This window comes from Rhinoderma darwinii, chromosome 10, assembly GCF_050947455.1.
Source record: "Rhinoderma darwinii isolate aRhiDar2 chromosome 10, aRhiDar2.hap1, whole genome shotgun sequence".
Taxonomy (NCBI): domain Eukaryota; kingdom Metazoa; phylum Chordata; class Amphibia; order Anura; family Rhinodermatidae; genus Rhinoderma; species Rhinoderma darwinii.
Window position 1 is genome coordinate 16,029,751 of NC_134696.1, and position 22,380 is coordinate 16,052,130.

Genomic DNA, 22,380 nt, shown 5'->3' on the forward strand with positions numbered 1-22,380 from the left:
TGACAGCTCCTCTATACTACTCCACACAGGAGAGCTGACAGCTCTTCTATACTACACCACACAGGAGAACTGACAGATCCTCTATACTACACCACACAGGAGAACTGATAGATCCTCTATACTACACCACACAGGAGAACTGACAGCTCCTCTATACTACACCACACAGGAGAACTGACAGATCCTCTATACTACACCACACAGGAGAGCTGACAGATTCTTTATAATACACCACACAGGAGAACTGACAGCTCCTCTATACTACTCCACACAGGAGAGCTGACAGCTCTTCTATACTACACCACACAGGAGAACTGACAGCTCCTCTATACTACACCACACAGGACAGCTGACAGCTCTTCTATACTACACCACACAGGAGAACTGACAGATCCTCTATACTACACCACACAGGAGAGCTGACAGATATTCTATACTACACCACACAGGAGAGCTGACAGATCCTCTATACTACACCACTCAGGAGAGCTGAAATATCCTCTATACTACACCACACGAGAACTGACAGATTCTCTATACTACACCACTCAGGAGAACTGACAGCTCCTCTATACTACACCACACAGGAGAACTGACAGATTTTCTATCCTACACCATACAGGAGAGCTGACAAATCCTCTATACTACACCACACAGGAGACCTGACAGATCCTCCATACTACACCACACAGGAGAGCTGACAGATCCTCTATACTACACCACACAGGAGAACTGACAGATCCTCTATACTACGCCACACAGGAGAGCTGACAGATTCTCTATAATACACCACACAGGAGAGCTGACAGATACTCTATACTACACCACACAGGAGAACTGACAGATCCTCTATACTACACCACACAGGAGAGCTGACAGATTCTTTATAATACACCACACAGGAGAACTGACAGCTCCTCTATACTACTCCACACAGGAGAGCTGACAGCTCTTCTATACTACACCACACAGGAGAACTGACAGATCCTCTATACTACACCACACAGGAGAGCTGACAGCTCCTCTATACTACACCACACACGAGAGCTGACAGATCCTCTATACTACACCACACACGAGAGCTGACAGATCCTCTATACTACTCCACACAGGAGAGCTGACAGCTCTTCTATACTACACCACACAGGAGAACTGATAGATCCTCTATACTACACCACACAGGAGAACTGACAGCTCCTCTATACTACACCACACAGGAGAACTGACAGATCCTCTATACTACACCACACAGGAGAGCTGACAGATTCTTTATAATACACCACACAGGAGAACTGACAGCTCCTCTATACTACTCCACACAGGAGAGCTGACAGCTCTTCTATACTACACCACACAGGAGAACTGACAGCTCCTCTATACTACACCACACAGGACAGCTGACAGCTCTTCTATACTACACCACACAGGAGAACTGACAGATCCTCTATACTACACCACACAGGAGAGCTGACAGATTCTCTATAATACACCATACAGGAGAGCTGATAGATACTCTATACTACTTCACATAGGTGAACTGTAGATCCTCTATCCTACACCACACAGGAGAGCTGACAGATCCTCTCTACTACACCACACAGGAGAACTGACAGATCCTCTATACTACACCTCACAGGAGAACTGACAGCTCCTCTATACTACACCACACAGGAGAACTGACCTATCCTCTTTACTACACCACACAGGAGAGCTGACAGATCCTCTATACTACACCACACAGGAGAACTGACCTATCCTCTATACTACACCACACAGGAGATCTGAACATTGTCTTAGGCTGTACATACCTGAGTCGGAGGAGCAGATTCGATGGTAAGAATAGTGCTGCAGTCTTTGCTACTCTTCGGGTATGTTCACATGTAGCGTAAATACTGCGGATCGCAGCATAATACAGTAGCAGCAGAGTGGATGAGATTTGAATAAATGTCATCCACACGTAAATGAAAATCAGAAAAAACACTCAGAAATTGACCTGCGATGCGTTTATTTAATCCGCAGCATGTCAATTGTATTTGCATAATCGCTGCTCTTTTGTTTTTTTCTCATTGAATTCAATGGGAAGGTAAAATCTGTAACTAATAGCAGATGTTGCAATTTTAGCAGTGGAAAAGTTTTTATTCCGCTGCAAAGAACGCAAAAAAACCCAGGCTGCAGTGGTCACATGGGATAAAACGTTATATCCCAGGAGGCCGGGCTGCAGGATGGCACAGGGATGCGTCCCCATGGCTATGAGTAAGTATGAATTATTCTGTTTTTTAAGTGCAGTTTTCCACAGTGAACATTCCTGCCGACAAACTGCAGCACAATTTGGTGCGGTTTTTCATCCGGAATCCCCTACAGTGCTCAGGGCGGATACGATGTTTGCTATTACGCAGCGTATCGGCCCTGTGTGAAAATACCCTGCAACAGTACCCAACAGACCTCATTATAAGTCATTAGTGTCTGTCGATCACCGGTGGTATCTGTTGTATGATGATCCGGCATTGTGTTGAGGTTTCTGTTAAAGTTTCTAAAGTTATAGGGGTGCAGAGGTAACCTTCACACCCAGGCTCTTGTGTCTGAGAGGGTTCAAAGGCCCCTTTGCCTGAAGCCACAAGTAATAAAATTGCCACATGGCTAGTGGAGCCCCTGTTACAGATTATGATACACCTTCTTTGGTGTTAAGTAGTCTTCATGTTTTTTCCTCAGATTTTTTGATGGCTTCTGAAAATAAGACTTCTCCGCATGACTTCATTCTACTAGGAATTTCCAAGGGCCAAGTTGCCTGTTCATTGCTACTTGCCCTGATCTACATTATGGTTCTTTTAGGGAATCTCTCTGTGTTCAGTATCATCCCGGTGGTCAACCAGCTTCATACTCCAAGGTACTTTTTCTTGAGTTGCCTATCCATCTTAGATGTATGCTTCTCTACAGTAACCCTCCCGGCTATAACCGGGAGCAGAAGAATATCTTCTTATAGATGTTATATACAGCTCTTCTTCTTTGTTTATTTGGAGGAACAGAGAGTCTTCTTCTAACTGTCGTGACCTATGACTGATATGGGACTATATGTAATCCTCTCCATTACCTCATCGTTATGAATGAGCAGTTCTGGTGGGATGCTGCCTCATTGGGTGGTTGAGCTCCATGTCTCATACCTTGCTGACCTTGAGACTGAAGTTTTGTGAAGAACGCCGCATCAACAATTTTTTCGGTGATGTCCTTCCAATACTAGAAGCTGCTTGTAGTGATACAAAGATCATTCAAATGTTACTGCATATAGACACTGTTCTACTAGAGACTTCAACATTTCTAGCTGTGAATTCCTACATCCACATCATTTCCCCTATATTGAAAATCCACTTTTCGGAGGGAAGGCGGAAAGTCTTTTCCACATGTTCCTCCCACCCACCTGATGTTGTCACCATCTACTACATAACTGGAATTTTTAACTACAATGGGCCAAAGTCTGAAGAATCCTTTTACATTGTCCAAGCGTCATCTATTGTATATAGCGTCCTTCCTCCACTGCTGAATCCCATCATATACTGTTTGAGAAACAGTGATGTGAGGAAAGCCTGCAAAAAAATCAATAACAAAAATATAAAAAATATAAAAAAAAAGTTTTTCCGTTAAGATGAATAAACGAAACACTTTTTAAAGTTTTTGAGTTCTCTCTCACATCCTTGGGCAAAAATTTCTATGGCTCAACATCATGAATACATCGTGATTGGTATTTTGTAGTGTTTGGGGAGGGGGCTTAAACGGGTTGCCTGCTTTAGACAATCCCTACTTGTTAGAAGGGTCGCTTGACAATAAGTTGTTTACAAAGTGTCCCCCCTGCTGGGAAGCCTAGAGATCAGCTGTAATCTATGGAGAAACCTGGCAGTAAGTGTTCAATTTTCCTGCAGCACCACCACAGGGGAAAAAAAGCATTACACAGTGTTCATTCATATCAATGGGATGTGTAATGCAGGACAGGACAGCTCCACCAGAGCAAGAGACACTTTATGTAACCGCTCTCCACTAAATGCTAAACAGAGAACCCAGCTCAGAGTTCCCTAAAAGGATATAGGACAATGGGTTTACTAAACTGGAAAACCCCTTTAAATCCTTCTGGACATACAACCAATTTGTTACCAGATTACAGACTATAAGACTCACCAACTTTTAAGATAGATACAAATAAGACCAAAAATTACATTACTATGCAATGGAGGCTCCTTCTTCAATAACAGGGGCAACCAGTTCCCCACTCTATAGAGCCCCTGAGTTCGAGGTTTATGAACTCAAAATATCCATAAACTCATTGTATGTGTATCCACACAGGCCAATCAAACATGGTCCCTGAGATCTTCTGAGTATGCAATTCAACATTTGAGAATTATCTTTGCTGATACCAAAAATAGCAAGTTCACCATCCACATCAATGTCCACATCCAAACTGGCTTTAATATTTACAGCTGTGTGTACGTATGTGTACATTGATGGGGATGATTATTTGTTGGACTCACTCAGTATGTCTATAATAAAGCTATAAGGCCAGAAACAGGGCCGGAGGAGTTGTTATATGGACACAGGGGCCTGTTTACAAATGTTTGGACTTATTAAATGAAATATAAAAAAAAAAAATAGATTCCTAATCATGAAATCCTTCAAGATAAAAAATCCAATTCATCTATAAATTCCTAATTCTCATAGGTCATGCACGTCCCTCTGGGTCTCCTCAGTCTCCTGTCCCCAGGCTGCTCCTAACTGTTCTTATATGACTCGCCCAGTACAACTCTCATCAGGCCATTATCCTCGTGCTTGTGCTTCAGACGGATCCAGACATTATTCAATGATAATCACCCGGGTCACCGATTGCAATTTAAGGAGGCATTCATCAAATGCCAAGTACAACCGGTAAGTCAACTGCCCTCGTCTGATTTTACAGCACAGGATTTAGTGTCTTTGCCTGGGGAAACTACACTTCAGGATCTCCATATGTCCAGGTCATTGCTATCCATGCCAGGCCGAGGACTGTTAGCAGGTCAGGGAGATTTATTGGTAAATGTAAAGTTCTGGTCGGAACCACCTTAGATATGGGGCCAGGACAAAGAGTATATGGAAAAGGTGGTTGCCTATAGTTCCATCAGGGAGTGGGGGGGCAATTTATTGTAACTTTTTTTCTGCAACCAATAGGATCCTGGTTTAAGTGTTAGGATACGATGTGCCCTTAGCATATCGGTCTAAGAATAACGTCTGTCACATACGAAAATGTCATTACTATATGACAGGTGCCCTCTGTAGAAAGAAGCAAATGAGAATTGGGTGGCAGTATATATATATATACAGTGAAGGAAATAAGTATTTGATCCCTTGCTGATTTTGTAAGTTTGTCCACTGTCAAAGTCATGAACAGTCTAGAATTTTTAGGCTAGGTTAATTTTACCAGTGAGAGATAGATTATATATAAAAAAAAAAAAAGAAAATCACATAGTCAAAATTATATATATGTATTTGCATTGTGCACAGAGAAATAAGTATTTGATCCCCTACCAACCATTAAGAGTTCAGCCTCCTCCAGACCAGCTACACGCTCCAAATCAACTTGGTGCCTGCATTAAAGACAGCTCTTACATGGTCACCTGTATAAAAGACTCCTGTCCACAGACTCAATGAATCAGTCTGACTCTAACCTCTACAACATGGGCAAGACCAAAGAGCTTTCTAAGGATGTCAGGGACAAGATCATAGACCTGCACAAGGCTGGAATGGGCTACAAAACCATAAGTAAGACGCTGGGTGAGAAGGAGACAACTGTTGGTGCAATAGTAAGAAAATGGAAGACATACAAAATGACTGTCAATCGACATCGATCTGGGACTCCATGCAAAATCTCACCTCGTGGGGTATCCTTGATCCTGAGGAAGGTGAGAGCTCAGCCGAAAACTACACTGGGGGAACTTGTTAATGATCTCAAGGCAGCTGGGACCACAGTCACCAAGAAAACCATTGGTAACACATTACGCCGTAATAGATAAAAATCCTGCAGTGCCCGCAAGGTCCCCCTGCTCAGGAATGCACATGTACAGGCCCGTCTGAAGTTTGCAAATGAACATCTGGATGATTCTGAGAGTGATTGGGAGAAGGTGCTGTGGTCAGATGAGACTAAAATTTAGCTCTTTGGCATTAACTCAACTCGCCGTGTTTGGAGGAAGAGAAATGCTGCCTATGACCCAAAGAACACCGTCCCCACTGTCAAGCATGGAGGTGGAAACATTATGTTTTGGGGGTGTTTCTCTGCTAAGGGCACAGGACTACTTCACCGCATCAATGGGAGAATGGATGGAGCCATGTACCGTCAAATCCTGAGTGACAACCTCCTTCCCTCCACCAGGACATTAAAAATGGCTCGTGGCTGGGTCTTCCAGCACGACAATGACCCGAAACATACAGCCAAGGCAACAAAGGAGTGGCTCAAAAAGAAGCACATTAAGGTCATGGAGTGGCCTAGCCAGTCTCCAGACCTTAATCCCATCGAAAACTTATGGAGGGAGCTGAAGATCCGAGTTGCCAAGCAACAGCCTCGAAATCTTAATGATTTACAGATGATCTGCAAAGAGGAGTGGGCCAAAATTCCATCTAACATGTGTACAAACCTCATCATCAACTACAAAAAATGTCTGACTGCTGTGCTTGCCAACCATGGTTTTGCCACCAAGTATTAAGTCTTGTTTGCCAAACGGATCAAATACTTATTTCTCTGTGCACAATGCAAATAAATATATATAATTTTGACAATGTGATTTTCTGTTTTTTATTTTATATAATCTATCTCTCACTGGTAAAATTAACCTAGCCTAAAAATTCTAGACTGTTCATGTCTTTGACAGTGGGCAAACTTACAAAATCAGCAAGGGATCAAATACTTATTTCCTTCACTGTGTATATATATATATATATATATATATATATATATATATATATATATACAGTATATTATAGAGAGCTGAGGGATAGAGCTGGGAATTCATAGAGGTGACTGAAAGATTTTTCGGTTTTCAATCATATAACCCCTAAGTCAGGCGGTAGTAGTAAATCTTGCAAATTTTGATCCTGTGCCCATTAGAAGTGATACGATCTGGTTATTTTGTTAAACGGTGGATGACGTAAAAAATAAATAAACAAAAATGTGCCGCATTATTTTCGCCGCTTTTTTTCTGCATTTTTATTAAAATAAAAACGAATATAAATTAAACGTTAATGCATGTGTCAAAAAAATGGTACATAAATAAAGTACAACTGGTAGTGCAGAAAATACAAAGTCTTATACAGCTACATCAAACAAAAAATAAAAAAAAGTTAAGACTGCCGTAAAAATAAAAAAATTGGTCTGTCCTCAAAGGGTTAAACAGGTTGTCATAGTAGAATAACCCATAACCATATCCACATTTGAGTCACGAAGTTGGCACATGGCCTGGACAGGCTCATGGGATGATTAGACGTGTAACTGCTCATCTTCTCTCGACTATAGTTGAAAAAAAATGCCCCCTAAATGTGACGGACGCACAAATCATGTCTGATTGGTAAAAGAGGTGATCACAGAAAGGAAAGTACCCGTATCCCACCACCCTGGGTTGGGATGGAGGTTGTATAGGGGGAGAGATGACAGTAACAGGCTGTGATCTTTCTACTTGCTCTCACTTGCAACTCCTTCCTTCCCTCCTATCCCAAACCAAATCTTTTCGACCGGCTGCCTGACTTCAAATAAGTGCTGCGTCCCAAATATGGGACCTAGAAATGTAATCCTGGTATCATTTGAAAGCTAAGATACTTTAATTTAATGAGTATTATACTAAGATCTAAGCGTTTAAAGTCATGACATATTGCATACGTGCTTGGCAGGTTAAATGTTGTTATAAAGACTTCCAGTGGTGGTAGACTCTAAGCTCAATGAAGATGCTTCGGGACGTCATAGAAAGATAAATCCCTCTTCTTTAAGGTGGGCATCTCAGCAATATGACGAAGATTATTTTAGGTCATTAGTTTATCCGTTCTTCATGAATGGTGACTGTTGGTGATGTTAATGGGTTTCACACATGGTGGCTTCACCTAGTAGAGTTCCTCTTCCTAGACACAGACATAAGTTCTCTTAATTAACAGCCCACCACCATAATATTATAATGTCAAGAATGAACTACCAAGATGTATCTAGAATTTTGACCTAAATGGTCAACAATTTAACACCATGATCTTGTTTCTTCAGACTTTCCGATGGGACATGAAAACGAGACTCCTATGGATGACTTTATTCTGTTGGGCTTCCCCAAGGGACCAAAGACCTGTTCATTTTTAATCGCTTTGGCTTACATCATGGTTCTTATTGCTAACCTGTCCGTGTTTAGTATCATCCAGGTGGCCAGCCATCTCCAGACCCCAATGTACTTTTTCTTGTGTTGCTTGTCCATTTTAGACGTCTGTTACTCTACGGTCACCCTCCCGGCGATGCTTGTTAATGCCCTAACAGGGAACAGGAGGATATCAATCAGCAGATGCTTTACCCAGCTTTATTTCTTCATCTATGTTGGAGGAACTGAATGTCTTCTTCTGGCCACCATGGCGTTTGACCGATACGTAGCCATATGTAACCCCCTCCAATATATCCTCATCATGAACAGGAGTTTCTGCTCCTACATTATGGCAGGATGTTGCTTCCTTGGTTTGATCAACTCCATGTTCCACACCGTGATGACTTTGAGGCTAAGCTTTTGTGGACCTCGTCATATCAATAATTTCTTTTGTGATATTCTTCCAATGTTGGAAGCTGCTTGTAGTGACATATACAGTAGTCAGATATTCATACGAGTAGACACCGTGGTGATGGGAGTATCCACATTTATAATTGTGATGAATTCCTACATACATATTATTTCCACTATACTGAAAATCCACTCTTCAGAGGGAAGGCAGAAAGTCTTCTCCACATGTTCCTCCCATCTTATTGTTGTCACAGTCTTCTACATATCGGGTATTTTCAGCTACAATGGCCCGAAGTCTGGAGAATCTTTTATGGTCGCCCGAGTGTCTTCTGTTATAAATAGCGTGCTACCTCCATTACTGAACCCGGTTATATACTGCTTAAGAAACAATGAGGTGAAGAGAGCCTTAAAAAAAGCAATTACTAGTATTTGAAAACTAGAAGAAGGATATAAGACTTAAAGTTGAAATGTTGCATGTGACGCAAAAAAAATAATTTATAGAGATCTTTGGGACATCGTCTTCTGTCAAGTTGGTCAAAATTTTATTCAGCCGTATCTGCTTATAGGAGAACTGAATGACAACCAATATGGCCGCCATGATAACACCACTGGTTTTGAGCCAACTTTTGAAGGTCAAATCTGCATCGTCATGCCGTGGTTCATCCCTTACTCCCAGATATTCCCGTCTTGGAAGGCAGCTGTGATGTTTAGTAGTCTGGAGAAAACATGGGACTACTCCTACTGGAGCTGAAGTGGTGGCCATAATGGTTGTGTCCAAGGACAATGGAAAGGACATATTACAAATCTTGCGAACATAGTATTAACATGTCCATTGATATCTATTAAACTTTATTACATAAGTGGCTTTTTATTTGCTCTTGGTTTTACAACTACAACTCTTTTCAAAAAGGGCTCTGGGTCTTCCCCGGGTAATTATAGACCAGTAAGCTTAACATCCATCGTGGGAAAAATGTTTGAGCGGCTATTGAGGGACTATATACAGGATTATGTGACAATAAATAGCATTATAAGTGACAGCCAGCACGGTTTTACTAAGGACAGAAGTTGTCAAACTAACCTGATCTGTTTTTATGAAGAGGTGAGTAGAAGCCTAGACAGAGGGGCCGCTGTGGATTTAGTGTTTTTGGACTTTGCAAAGGCATTTGACACTGTCCCTCATAGACGTCTAATGGGTAAATTAAGGACTATCTGTTTAGAAAGCATTGTTTGTAATTGGATTGAGAATTGGCTCAAGGACCGTATCCAGAGAGTTGTGGTCAATGATTCCTACTCTGAATGGTCCTCGGTAATAAGTGGTGTACCCCAGGGTTCAGCGCTGGGACCTCTATTATTCAACTTATTTATTAATGATATAGAGGATGGGATTAATAGCACGGTTTCTATTTTTGCAGATGACACCAAGTTATGTAATATAGTTCAGTCTATGGAAAATGTTCGTGAATTGCAAGCCGATTTGGACGCACTGAGTGTTTGGGCGTCCACTTGGCAAATTAAGTTTAATGTAGATAAATGTAAAGTTATGCACCTGGGTACCAACAACCTACATGCATCATATGTCCTAGGGGGAGCTACACTGGGGGAGCCACTTGTTGAGAAGGATCTGGATGGACTTGTAAATCATTAACTAAATAACAGCATAATGTCAATCAGCTGCTTCAAAGGCCAGCAGGATATTGTCGTGTATTAAAAGAGGCATGTACTCGTGGGACAGGGATATAATATTACCACTTTACAAAGCATATATCCTATAGATAAGGTCAATTAACACAGCATTGTTATGAAAAGATACAAAATATACTTTATTGGTAAACATATATTAGACAAAACAGATTTAAAAATGAAGCATGCAATGCAACATCGTGGTGTCTTACAGGGCAGGAAACATATGGGCATACAAAAAATATATGAATGTAGGCTTACAAAGAAGTGGTATCAAATACATGCAGCAAAGGTAATGGGCAGATATGCCTGTGCATGAATTTGGAACTGGCTCAAGAAGAATGTATGAAATGATAATTCAAAAGAATGTAGTGTAAACATTTATACAATATGGAGAACCTCAAAGAGAGGATAATTAATTGAAAAGAGAGAAGCCAGACGTATGTAATTGATGGTGTAAACAGGGTTACTTACCCATATTGTTGCCCCTGTACCGTAGAGACACCAACCCGACGCGCGTTTGTATGCCCATATGTTTCCTGCCCTGTAAGACACCACGATGTTGCATTGCATGCTTCATTTTTAAATCTGTTTTGTCTAATATATGTTTACCAATAAAGTATATTTTGTATCTTTTCATAACAATGCTGTGTTAATTAACCTCATCTATAGGATATATCTTGCATATAATAGGTCAGTGCACCAAGTCTCTACTTGGTTATACGTTGAATCCTCTTTATGATTTCTTCCTGGATGTACAAATAGGTTATATATTTACAAATCATTAGTGAGGCCTCATCTAGAATATGCAGTTCAGTTCTGGGCTCCAGTTCATAGAAAGGAGGAAAAAAATACAAAGAAGAGCAACGAAGCTAATAAGGGGCGCGGAGAATCTAAGTTATGAGGAAAGATTAAAATAATTGAACCTATTTAGTCTTGAAAAGAGACGACTAAGGAGGGACATGATTAACTTATATAAATATATGATGGCACATACAAAAAATATGTTGAAATCCTGTTCCATGTAAAACCCCCTCAAAAAACAAGGGGGCGCTCCCTCCTTCTGGACAAAAAAAGGCTCAACCTGCAGAGGCGGCAAGTCTTCTTTACTGTGAGAACTGTGAATCTATGGAATAGTCACCGCAGGAGCCGTCACAGCAGGGACAGTAGATAATTTCCTAGAACAAAAAAATATAAGCTCCTATGTGTAGAAATGTTTCCCTTCCCTTTTCCCATCCATTGGTTGAAATTGATGGACATGTGTCTTATTTTAACCGTACTAACTATGTAACTATGTAACTCATATTTGCCTTTGGTATCTAAGGAGCGACAAGTACTAGCAATACAGGTGGTATAGTGATATAACAGAAGAGATCAGAGCAGACAGGACATCAGCAAAAGGCAGTATGGTCACAAAGAGATAAAGAAAACCTAATAGTCATACTGAATTGTAGGAGCTAAGCAGTAAGGGGTGTGACTTTTTACATGCTTGCTGACTGTTTCCAGTAACAACCAGCAGAACACTACTATACAGCTCTGGTCTATAATACAGACTGTCACTCAGGATCAGTATAAATCCTTTAAAGGAAATATTCACCTAAATGCCCTTCATTTATGTCTCTATCGCACTAGAGTTGTATTAAAGGGAATTGCCATAAATAACATTGATGGACTATCCTAAAACATTTAGTAACCTAATTCTAAGCTACATGGTAGAGAAGGTTTAATAAAATAGGTTTTGCTACGTATACACATTTTAATACTGGATATAATTCCCATCATGCTTCAGGATAGTACGGAAACCCTATACTCTCTTTATGCTGGGAGGAGTTTTCTCCTGTGCTCAATGTCGCCCCCTGCTGACTAATGCACTCTCTGAAAAGTGACTAGAAGAATGGTGGTAGGTAAGCGACAAGTAATTTGAGCACGTCTAGCCTCTGGGACTCCCACCGATCAGCAGAACGAAGGGGTTGCAATGCTCTCTGGAGCGCTGTGGCCCCTTGCAGCTCATCTGTACATGTGGCTGTGACTGGTACTGCAGCTCATTCTCTTTCACCAGACAGAGTTGCATATATAGATGAGCCAGTGTGCCGATAAAAAAAATGAATGGGCCACGACACTCACTGGAACGGTGTAAGCCCTTTATACTGCTGATCAGTAAGTATTCCAGGGGGCAAGCATAGGCTCTTGTCACTTCTCACAAAGTACTTGGCAGGGGGCGACATTGAGCACAAGAGAATATTAAAATATGATGCTGCACTTTTCAGATTAATGGTAAACAGTTCCTGAAACATTTCCCTTAATTAAAACTCCTCTTAGGACTTTAAGTCCCAATTAATAAATCTGTGAGTTCTGCAGATCCCCCGAGAGTCTAATTCCCTGTCTGCAAGTCCTTGGTGAGTTTCTATGATCTTCTATGTAAAGACACAATTCACTAGTTACAAGTGCTTGGAAGCTGACAACACAAATCTTCCATTTGGATATTGGACAATCGCCAGAGGAGAAAAATGTCACCCGATGTTAAATATTTAAATTTATTTTTATCTGCAAAATTTGGAAAACTTGTTCTGTTATGATTAGATAAAAGTTGCTTGGCCTCACCTAATCTTACAAAATCTTGTGAAATGCAGTAAATTTCTTTTTTATCTTAATTTATGAAGCAGATTTCCCATAACAGAAATTTTTGGGCAGTGCCAAAGGGGTAAGATCAATCATAAGGACGTTTTTATTCCGGAATCTAGTGGTGGTCCGGGTGCCAATATCATCATCGCTACGACATATCAGAAGATCATTTTCCCTGGATTTCCCCTTTGAAAATATTCAGCCCAGATTTTTGAGAACCAGTAGTCTGAATTCGCACTTATGGAGATCGTGATGTGTCACTTATTGGTGGTTCTAGAGCATTTTTTGCTCTAAAGCTGGTGAGATAAGAGATGGAAGGTGACCACTACTACCCAACTCTTGGTCATTATGTTTTTTTTTAATGTGAGCATTGGAAGGGTGCAATGGGGTGATCAGTCAAGGAACTTCATGTTTTCTCGGTTCTTCTTGAATCAATAAGTAATAACGGACCGATCTCTGAGTATCCACCACATGTTCAAGAGAGCATTCTTCAAATCCAGTGCCAGGTACCATGTCTTATAATTGTCCATCCTGTGTGTTTCCTAAGCAGTAGTCCGAATATGCTCGGGTGGAGATCTGGATGTATATTTCTCAGATTCTGCACAAGTACTCAAGTTCCTAGAGAACTTTGGTTCAGAGCCAGGGAGAGAAGAAGATGGAAGGAGGTCACTACTCTCGAGCACTGAAGAGACGATATCTTGGTGAAACCTTTTCTTAATAGCTTGCATTTTATAGTGCTTCATGTCTTCTTGGGTCATCTTAAATCAATGAAAAATGCAGGGGGAACAATCTCTGGATCTCCACCACATGTCCATGAAAATATTCCTCAGAATGTTCCTTGGCCATCGGTAGACTTTTTAATTCATTGTTTATTCCCAGCCGTCTAGTTACAAGGTCTAGGAAGTGTCATGTTCAAGGCTCACTCACCTCCTGACGGCTGCAGCCATGGGTCTGCGAGCGCTGGCCCTAGTCTCCTCCTCAAGAGACGTCAGCGCTCACTTCCGCTTACCTTGGCCGGGTCCCGTAGGTAAGGGCCAGTGCGCGGACCTGAAGTTAACTGGTTCCCGACCGCTGGCTGTATTTTTACGCCCAGCGGTCAGGGGCCTTAAAACCCGAGCCATAGACTTTTTACTGCTCGGGTTTTAACTTTCTGCCCGCGCGATCGGGCAGCTGAATGTCGGGTCTCCGGCTGTCAGTGACTGCCGGGGACCCTGAGGAGAGGATAGAAGCAGCTTTCTTTGCTTCTGTCTTCTCCGATGTCTTTTTACACAGCGCTCAATGAACGCTGTGTATAGGAATAGAGGAAGCAGCAGCGGCGCTGTCTCTATTCCTCCTGGTGATCATGTGACTGGTCACATGATCGCCGGGTGCCGTTAGTGGCAGGCTGCTGCTGGGTCTAACTAGACCCAGTACAGCCCAGTTAGTGACAATCGTCACTATGAGAGGGCTGATTTCCCCTGTAACTGGGGCTGCTGTGCAGCCCCAGTTACAGTGGAAAAACATGGTGTAAAAGAAAGAAAAAAATATATATAAAGTTCCCCAAAGGTCTTTTTTGACCTTTGGGGGACAGACCACAGTAATAAAAAAATAATAAAGTAAAGTGCAAAAAAAAATTAAATAATAAATACACATAAAATACCCACCCCAAAAAAACTTTCCCCCCTGCCAATCATTGTTGTAACGCTAGCGCTGACCCAATTACCCTAATATAGACATGTAATATATTAAAATTTACGGTAGACAATGACGATCACAAATAAAAGGTCTATTTTAGGGTAAAACTATGTTATTACCCCCAAAAAATAACTGAAACGTAAAAAAAGCTTATTTTTTTACTATTATTTTCAAACTTTATGAATAAAAATTCTAAAATAGCAAAAAAGGTGTGTATAAAAATGATAAAAAATGAAACCTGCATTGTCTACGGAAAAAACTTCGCAAAAATCACGTCGTTAGCCAAAATAAATAAAAAAGTTATAGCCATTTAGCTAACACGTGCTAAAAATGGCTAAACGGTGTCTGGTCCTGAAGGCGCAAAATAGCCCGGTCCTGAACTGGTTAATGTCAAGATTAGCCCATGAGTACCCTGGACTATTAGAAGGGCTCAGCCCCTTTCTCCCATGCCTGAGCATCGTTGTCGTACCCTAAGTTTGTCTAAGCAAATGGTCTCCTAGTGTTTTCCAGTTCCCAGTGTTCCCCGTTCCTGTATCCTGTATCCCGTGCTATCCTGGTCAGTGCCATGCTGAGCTGTAGTCATGCTGTGCTGTATTCCACGCCTGTCCTGCTACACCACGCCTGACGTCTGCCTGCTGCCTAGTTCCAGCCGAGCCAGTCTTGCTACTGTCCGAGCTGCCACAGGTACACTATAGGAACTATAGACTGTGACCTGCGTACTGTTGGCCAGCTGCCATACCGTCAAGGCGGTACGGCCCAGTGGGTCCACGTACCCAACGTGACAGGAAGGTCTGTTAAAAAGGGGTGAAACAGAATATCACTTGTACAATAATACAAAAGGATAAGTCAAACATGACTATACCTATGCTCAGTCACGTAAAATGTACTAATGTAATAAAGGTACCACATACTTGCCAACGTTCCTGGAATGTCCGGGAGGCTCCCGGAAAAAGTGGAGATCTCCTGGACTCCCAAAAGATCAGGCAAATCTGGGCTGGGGTCTGTATTTGTTTAGGGCCTCTGGTCTAGTGTCTGTATAAAATTTGGGGTGGGATGAAGGTGATCATATGCACTGCTTGTTATTCAATGGCTGTGGTCTTGTCCTATATAAATTGGCGGGGCATAAAGTTATATCGGAATTTCTTTTTTTGGAATGCCCAGTAGTCTGGAGAAGACAAGTCCAGCCTTAGAGAATATTGCATAAATGTAAATCTATTTGTCCACCAAATTGCCCTAATAACAGCAAGTAGCAGTCTCTTGTCCGGGTCCTTAACCACATGGAACCGTCTGGAAAATTTCCGTCATCAACATTTCACCTCCATTTTCTTTCCTCAGGTTTCAGCAGGTGAGTTAAATGGAAGTAGAAAATAAAACGTTGCTGAATGATTTTATTCTACTTGGATTCTTGGAAGGATGCGTTGTTTGTACAATTATAATGGCCACTATTTATATAATGATCATCATCGGGAATCTCGCCGTGTTCAGCATCATCCAGGTGGACAACCATCTCCAGACGCCCATGTATTTTTTCTTGAGTTGCCTATCCTTATTAGATGTATGTTTCTCTACAGTCACTCTGCCGGCTATGCTCAGCAATGCTATAATAGGGAACACGAGGATATCTTTCAATAGATGTCTCATACAGCTCTATTTCTTTGTCTGTTTTGGAGGATCTGAATGTCTTCTTCTGGCTGCCATGGCTTATGACCGATACGTGGCCATATGTAACCCCCTCCATTACCCCATCATTATGAATAAGAGGTTCTGCTCATCCTTTGTTGCCGGGTGCTGGGTCTGCGGGTTGTTGAATGCTGTTTTCCACACCTTGATGACCTTGAAACTGACCTTCTGTGGAGCTCATCATATCAACCATTTCTTCTGTGATGTCCTTCCAATGTTGGAAGCCGCTTGTAGTGATATCCAGAGCAGCCAAGTGTTGTTACATGTTGTTACCATATTTCTGGGGATGTCTCCTTTTCTACTAGTGATGAATTCCTACATACATATAATTTCCACTATCCTCAAAATCCGCTCCTCGGAAGGAAGACAGAAGGTCTTCTCCACATGTTCCTCACACCTCATAGTTGTCAGTGTCTTTTACATAACGGGTATTTTCACCTACAATGGACCTAGTTCTGGGCAATATTTTATCATTGTCCGGGTTTCATCTGTTCTGTATGGTATATTATCTCCATTGTTAAACCCTGTTTTCTACTGTTTGAGAAATAAAGAGGTGAAGAAAGCCTTGAAGAAAGCCTTGAAGAAAGCGATGACTAGAACATAAATTGTTGTGGTGATGTTGATGAGACTATACAGCTTGACCTAATTTAGTCAAGTGGACTAATTGGTTAAAAGAACAGTCCACACAAAACTGATACTAGTGCCGGCCCTCAGGGAGCGGAGCATGACACAGGGATTCAAAGAACACCAAGAGATAATTTATGTGTCATCCATAAAGGGGTTGTCTCATAAAGACAATCTCTGTTTAAAAAGAAGCTGGCTTGGCGATCAGTAGCCACACATTTTCCCTGCATTTCCTCTGTAGCATAACTTATCGGCAATTGAAATTAATGGCCGTCTATGTAATCTTATTGTGGTGCTCTTCACATATAGAGGGGGGTTGTTGATGTAATCACAAGCCAAAATATATTAGACTGAACTTTTAGACAGGTGTGTCAACCGATACCCTCCTAGGAAACTTATCCAGATCCAAATCATAGGTTATATCGATATATCGGAGAGAAGTAAGAGACACAGACACTGCTTGTATGCTCAAATATTCTTCTCTGGTTTATTACCAAAATCTCATTACAATAATATCTGTCAAAAGGGGAATAGGCTTGAGGTTATCCAATCACAGGCAAGAATGGCATGTTCTGGGAACTTAGTTTACAAGGTCAATACATACTTTCTTGTAACAGACTCAGATAAGGAACAGGGAAACATATATTTATTTAAACAATTCCAGCATAAATGTAGAAACAGGTGCCTCTTCAGAATCCAAAATGAATTCTTTAAAATATAAAATAGAGACTTCATGCCAGATGAAGTCACATACTTCCAAAAATGGAATCACATTTTACTCACTTTCACAGGGTATTGCTCTATGATGCTCATATGCCCTTGTTGTTGTTGTGAGACAACCCCTTTAAAGAGGATCGGTCACCTCTCCTGACATGTTTATTTTAGTAAATTATTGTATTCCCAATGAAATAACGATTCTAAAGCATCTTTTCTTAGTATGCTAGATTGTGCCGTACCTCTGTTATTCCTCCAGGAAATGTATGAATAAATTGAAAACTCTGTGTTACCAGTTGGGGGTGGGTCCCTACACAGACTGACACTGTCCAATCAGTGCTGACAGAGTGAGTCTATGTAGGGACACGTCCATTTGACATTGGGAATGGAAACACCCAGTTATCTATGTATTCATACATTTCTAGGAGAAATAACAGAGGAACGGCACAATGCAGAATTCTAAGAAAAGATGTTCTAGAATTGTTATTTCACGGGTACTACATGTATTTACTAAAATAGACCTGTCAGGAGAGGGTACAGTCCTCTTTAATGCTGTGACATGTCTGAAGTTTAAGAAATTAGAACCTCCCCTTGCAAAAAATATGGATTTTTACATCAAATCCTTTAAAAATGTCGTTTTCCTCTATGTTCTGATTATAATCATGTTAAAGACTAATGTTTGGGGAAAAATAGTTGTAAATGTTTCATTTACAGTGTATGGGATCAGATTCCCTCAGGAGCCTATAGACACAAGTCCATTTATTTATTTCTGTTGCTTATTTAGCACCAACATATTCCACAGCGCTGTAGGGATCGTCACCATTCACATCAGTCCCTCATTCCAATGGGGGCTCACAATCTAAATTCCCTAGCTCCCTACACACACAGGGGTCCTCTTCACAGGAAGCCAATTAACCTCAGAATGCTTTTGAGGTGTGGGGGGAAACCAGAGTGCCTGGAGGAAACTCAACAAACTCGGGGAGAACATACAGAAACCATACAGATGTTGTACTTGGTCGGATTAGACTCCAGGGCTCCAGTGCTGCAAGGGTTCACTGAAGTGACAACTGAGTAAAATATACCTTTTATTAGTAACTCGTTTTAAAACCAGGGGTAACACACCACTGTGAAATAGGCCCCACCGTGTAAATTAAAAAATGAATTAAACAAGAAACACTGAGTCATTATGATAAATATATCTCAGTGTTTATAACAATATTTTACTGGAACCAGCATTTGTCCTGGGCACAGCAATAGTACAATCCCCAAAAAGCACCAGTGTCCATGAGCAAACACCGGATCTCCTAGCGCTGGGTGTAACACAATGCTACTGTCCCCTATGCAAACATTCCATGTACAATGAAAGACTCCAGTGCTGCAAGACAACAATGCAACCACTGAGCCTCCGTGCTGTTCATGAAGAGGTCTATATCTGGGATGTTGAAACATGTTTTGCTATATACACCTATTCACCAGAACCGGCGCAGTCACTAATACTGATGTACCGCAGAATGGTGTGTGCCGTATTCTACAAGATAGCGCATGTCTACATGGCGCAGCTACTGAACTACACAAGGTCCATGCCCCATTTTTCCTGACACCTTGACACCTTCAAAAACATGGTGGTCTGCTTAACCCCTTAGGCCCCATGCACACGATTGTATTTTTCATCAGTAATTACGGACCCATTCATTCCTATCGGCCATGGGCACCTTTCAGTATTTTTACAGATGGGTGTCCGTGCTGAAAAAATGATAGAATCTGTCCTATTCTTGTCAGTAATTACGGCAAGGACTCTCCCATAGAAGTCTATAGGAGCTTCCGTAAATACGGACGGCTACGGATGTGCATCTGCAAACTTTCCATATATATCGAAGCATTGCTGGGCAACATGTTAATGACATCATTTGCAACCTCCCTCATTTTGTACGGATCCGTATATACGGATGGAATACGAATTAAATACGGACCCGTATTTACAGACAGTATTTCGGGATAGATGAAAATACTGTCATGTGCATGGGGTCTTAGTGACCACCAATACGTCTTTTCACGGCGGTCAAGTCCCATGCAGGCTGGAGCGGGTTCTCGGCTATCTGATGACAGCCGGGCTCCTGCTCCAACGGTAGCGATCAAAGTTTACTTAGATTGCGGCCGTTTAACCCCTTAAATGCTGCGGTTAATAGTGACCGCAGCATTTAAGTTGTTTACAGAGGGAGGGAGCTCCCTCTCTCCCCCAACGGTGTCCCACAAATGCAATCGCGGGCCGCTGATGGGGTGACATGGCAGCCAGGGACCTAACAAAGGACCCCAGGCCTGCACCTGGCTATATACCTATTAGGCCGTGCCAGAGGCATGTCCTAATAGATGCCTGTCAGTTTTACACTGACAGGTAGTAATGTTCTGGTATACGAAGTATACCAAAGCATTATAGCAGCGATCAGGAGATCGCATAGTGAAGTCCCCTAGTGGGACTAAAAATAGTAATTAATGTGAAATAAAAATGATTAATAAAAATGACAGTAAAAAAACAATTTTTTCCATTAAAAAGCGGTTTTATTTAGTAAAAGTGTAAAAAATAAATAAAAGTGCACATATATGGTATCGCCGTGACCGTAATTGACCCAAACAATAAAGTCAACATGTAATATAAACCGCAAGGTGAACGCTGTAAAATAAACCGCAAAAAACTATGGTGGAATTGGCATTTCTTTCCATTGCTCCCCAAAAAGGTAATAATAATACTTCATGAATAAGCCCCATGAACCCCATAAAAGTACCAATAAAAACTACGTCTTGTCCCGCAAAAAACAAGCCCTCATGTTACTACAATGATCGAAAAATAACGTTATGGCCAGTGGCGGATTAATTGTACCATGGGCTCCGGGCTGTTGACACATCATGGACCCCTCCTTCTACCTGACACGCAATGCAACCCCCACAACCCCCTTTTCCCTTGTGAGACGCCTAAACATCGATTTTCTTCTTTCAAGTTTTATTAAAACTTTAAGGACAAACATTCCTATTAATAATTTCTTTCAAATATAAAACCGTAGTAAATGAACTTAGATGTGATCAATAACTTCTCGATCCTGCGTGGACCCGCCGTCTCTGTGCCCATCAGTCCCGCTGAGCTGACGGATACAGGTTTTAGTGCTAGATACAGCTGCTTTATATACAAGATACTTAGCGGCTGTATCTCAAAAAGTAGTTTTTAAAAGGTGTCCGTAGCCTTTAACAAATCAAATAAAAAATGTCAACACCTCTCTTTAGGCTATGTTCACACGGAATATTTTGGGGGAGGAATATCTGCCTCAAAATTCCGTTTGGAACTTTGAGGCAGATATTCCTCTCCCTGCACGCCGATTTTCGCGGCGATTATCGCGCCGTTTTTCGCACGCGGCCATTGAGCGCCGCGGGCATAAAACAGCGAGAAATACGCTTTCTCCTGCCTCCCATTGAAGTCAATGGGAGGTCAGAGGCGGAAGCGCCCGAAGATAGGGCATGTCGCTTCTTTTTCCCACGAGGCAGTTTTACTGCTCGCGGGAAAAAGACGCCGACGCCTCCCATTGAAATCAATGGGAGGCGTTCGCGGGCCGTTTTTGCCGAGTTTTGCGACGCGGTTTCCGCGTCAAAAAACTCGGCAAAATACCCCGTGTGAACATAGCCTTAAAGTGTAACTAAACTTTAAAAAAAACTTTTGACATGTCATAGTAAAATGTCAGATGTTTTGATTGGTGGGCGTCCAAGGGCAGTGGCCTCCACCGATCGCTTAAACGAAGCTCGGGTGCCGATTAGTTTCTGATTAGCATTCCTCCGAGCAGTGTATGGTCTCAATACAAAGTCTATGAGTCCACTGCGCTATTGATTCCTCAGAAAAAACAGAAACCTTTTGGAACAGAGACAATACCATTGAAATCAATGGTAATGCAAACAGAAGCTATGGTTTCCATTTGCCTTTCCGTTGATGGTTCCTCCGATGGAAAGTACCCCTATACTGTTACTGAATAATACTGCCACACCATAACCACATAGTGACTGACTAATACCCCCATACTGTTACTGAATAATACCCCTATACTGTTACTGAATCATACCGCCATACCATAACCACATAGTGACTGAATAATACCTCCATACTGTTACTGAATAATACCCCCATACTGTTACTGAATAATACAACCACACCATAACCACATAGTGACTGAATAATACCCCTATACTGTTACTGAATTATACTGCCATACCATAACCCCATAGTGACTGAATAATACCCCCATACTGTTACTGAATAATACCGCTACACCATAACCACATTGTGACTGAATAATACCCCCATACAGTTACTGAATAATACCTCCATACTGTTACAGAATAATACCACCACACCATAACCACATAGTGACTGAATAATATCCCCATACTGTTACTACATAATACTGCCACATCATAACCACATAGTGACTGAATAATACCCGCATACTGTTATTGAATAATACCGCCACACCATAACCACATAGTGACTGAATAATACCCCCACACTGTTACTGAATAATACCGCCACACCATAACTACATAGTGACTGAATAATACCTCCATACTGTTACTGAATAATACCCCCACACCATAACCACATAGTGAC

At 41.5% G+C, this 22,380-nt stretch overlaps 2 protein-coding genes and 1 pseudogene across 2 annotated transcripts; all 3 read left to right on the forward strand.

Moving 5' to 3' along the window:
- Positions 1-2,717: 2,717 nt before the first annotated feature.
- Positions 2,718-3,636, forward strand: LOC142662379 (olfactory receptor 5L2-like; annotated as a pseudogene).
- Positions 3,637-8,259: 4,623 nt separating this feature from the next.
- On the forward strand, positions 8,260-9,177 carry LOC142662380 (olfactory receptor 5V1-like). The gene has a single exon (XM_075840605.1). The coding sequence runs from the start codon at positions 8,260-8,262 to the stop codon at positions 9,175-9,177; it is 918 nt and encodes a 305-aa protein (XP_075696720.1).
- A 6,897-nt stretch (positions 9,178-16,074) lies between these two features.
- Positions 16,075-17,004, forward strand: LOC142662382 (olfactory receptor 5V1-like). The gene has a single exon (XM_075840606.1). It carries the CDS (start codon positions 16,075-16,077, stop codon positions 17,002-17,004), a length of 930 nt encoding a protein of 309 aa, XP_075696721.1.
- Positions 17,005-22,380: the final 5,376 nt, after the last annotated feature.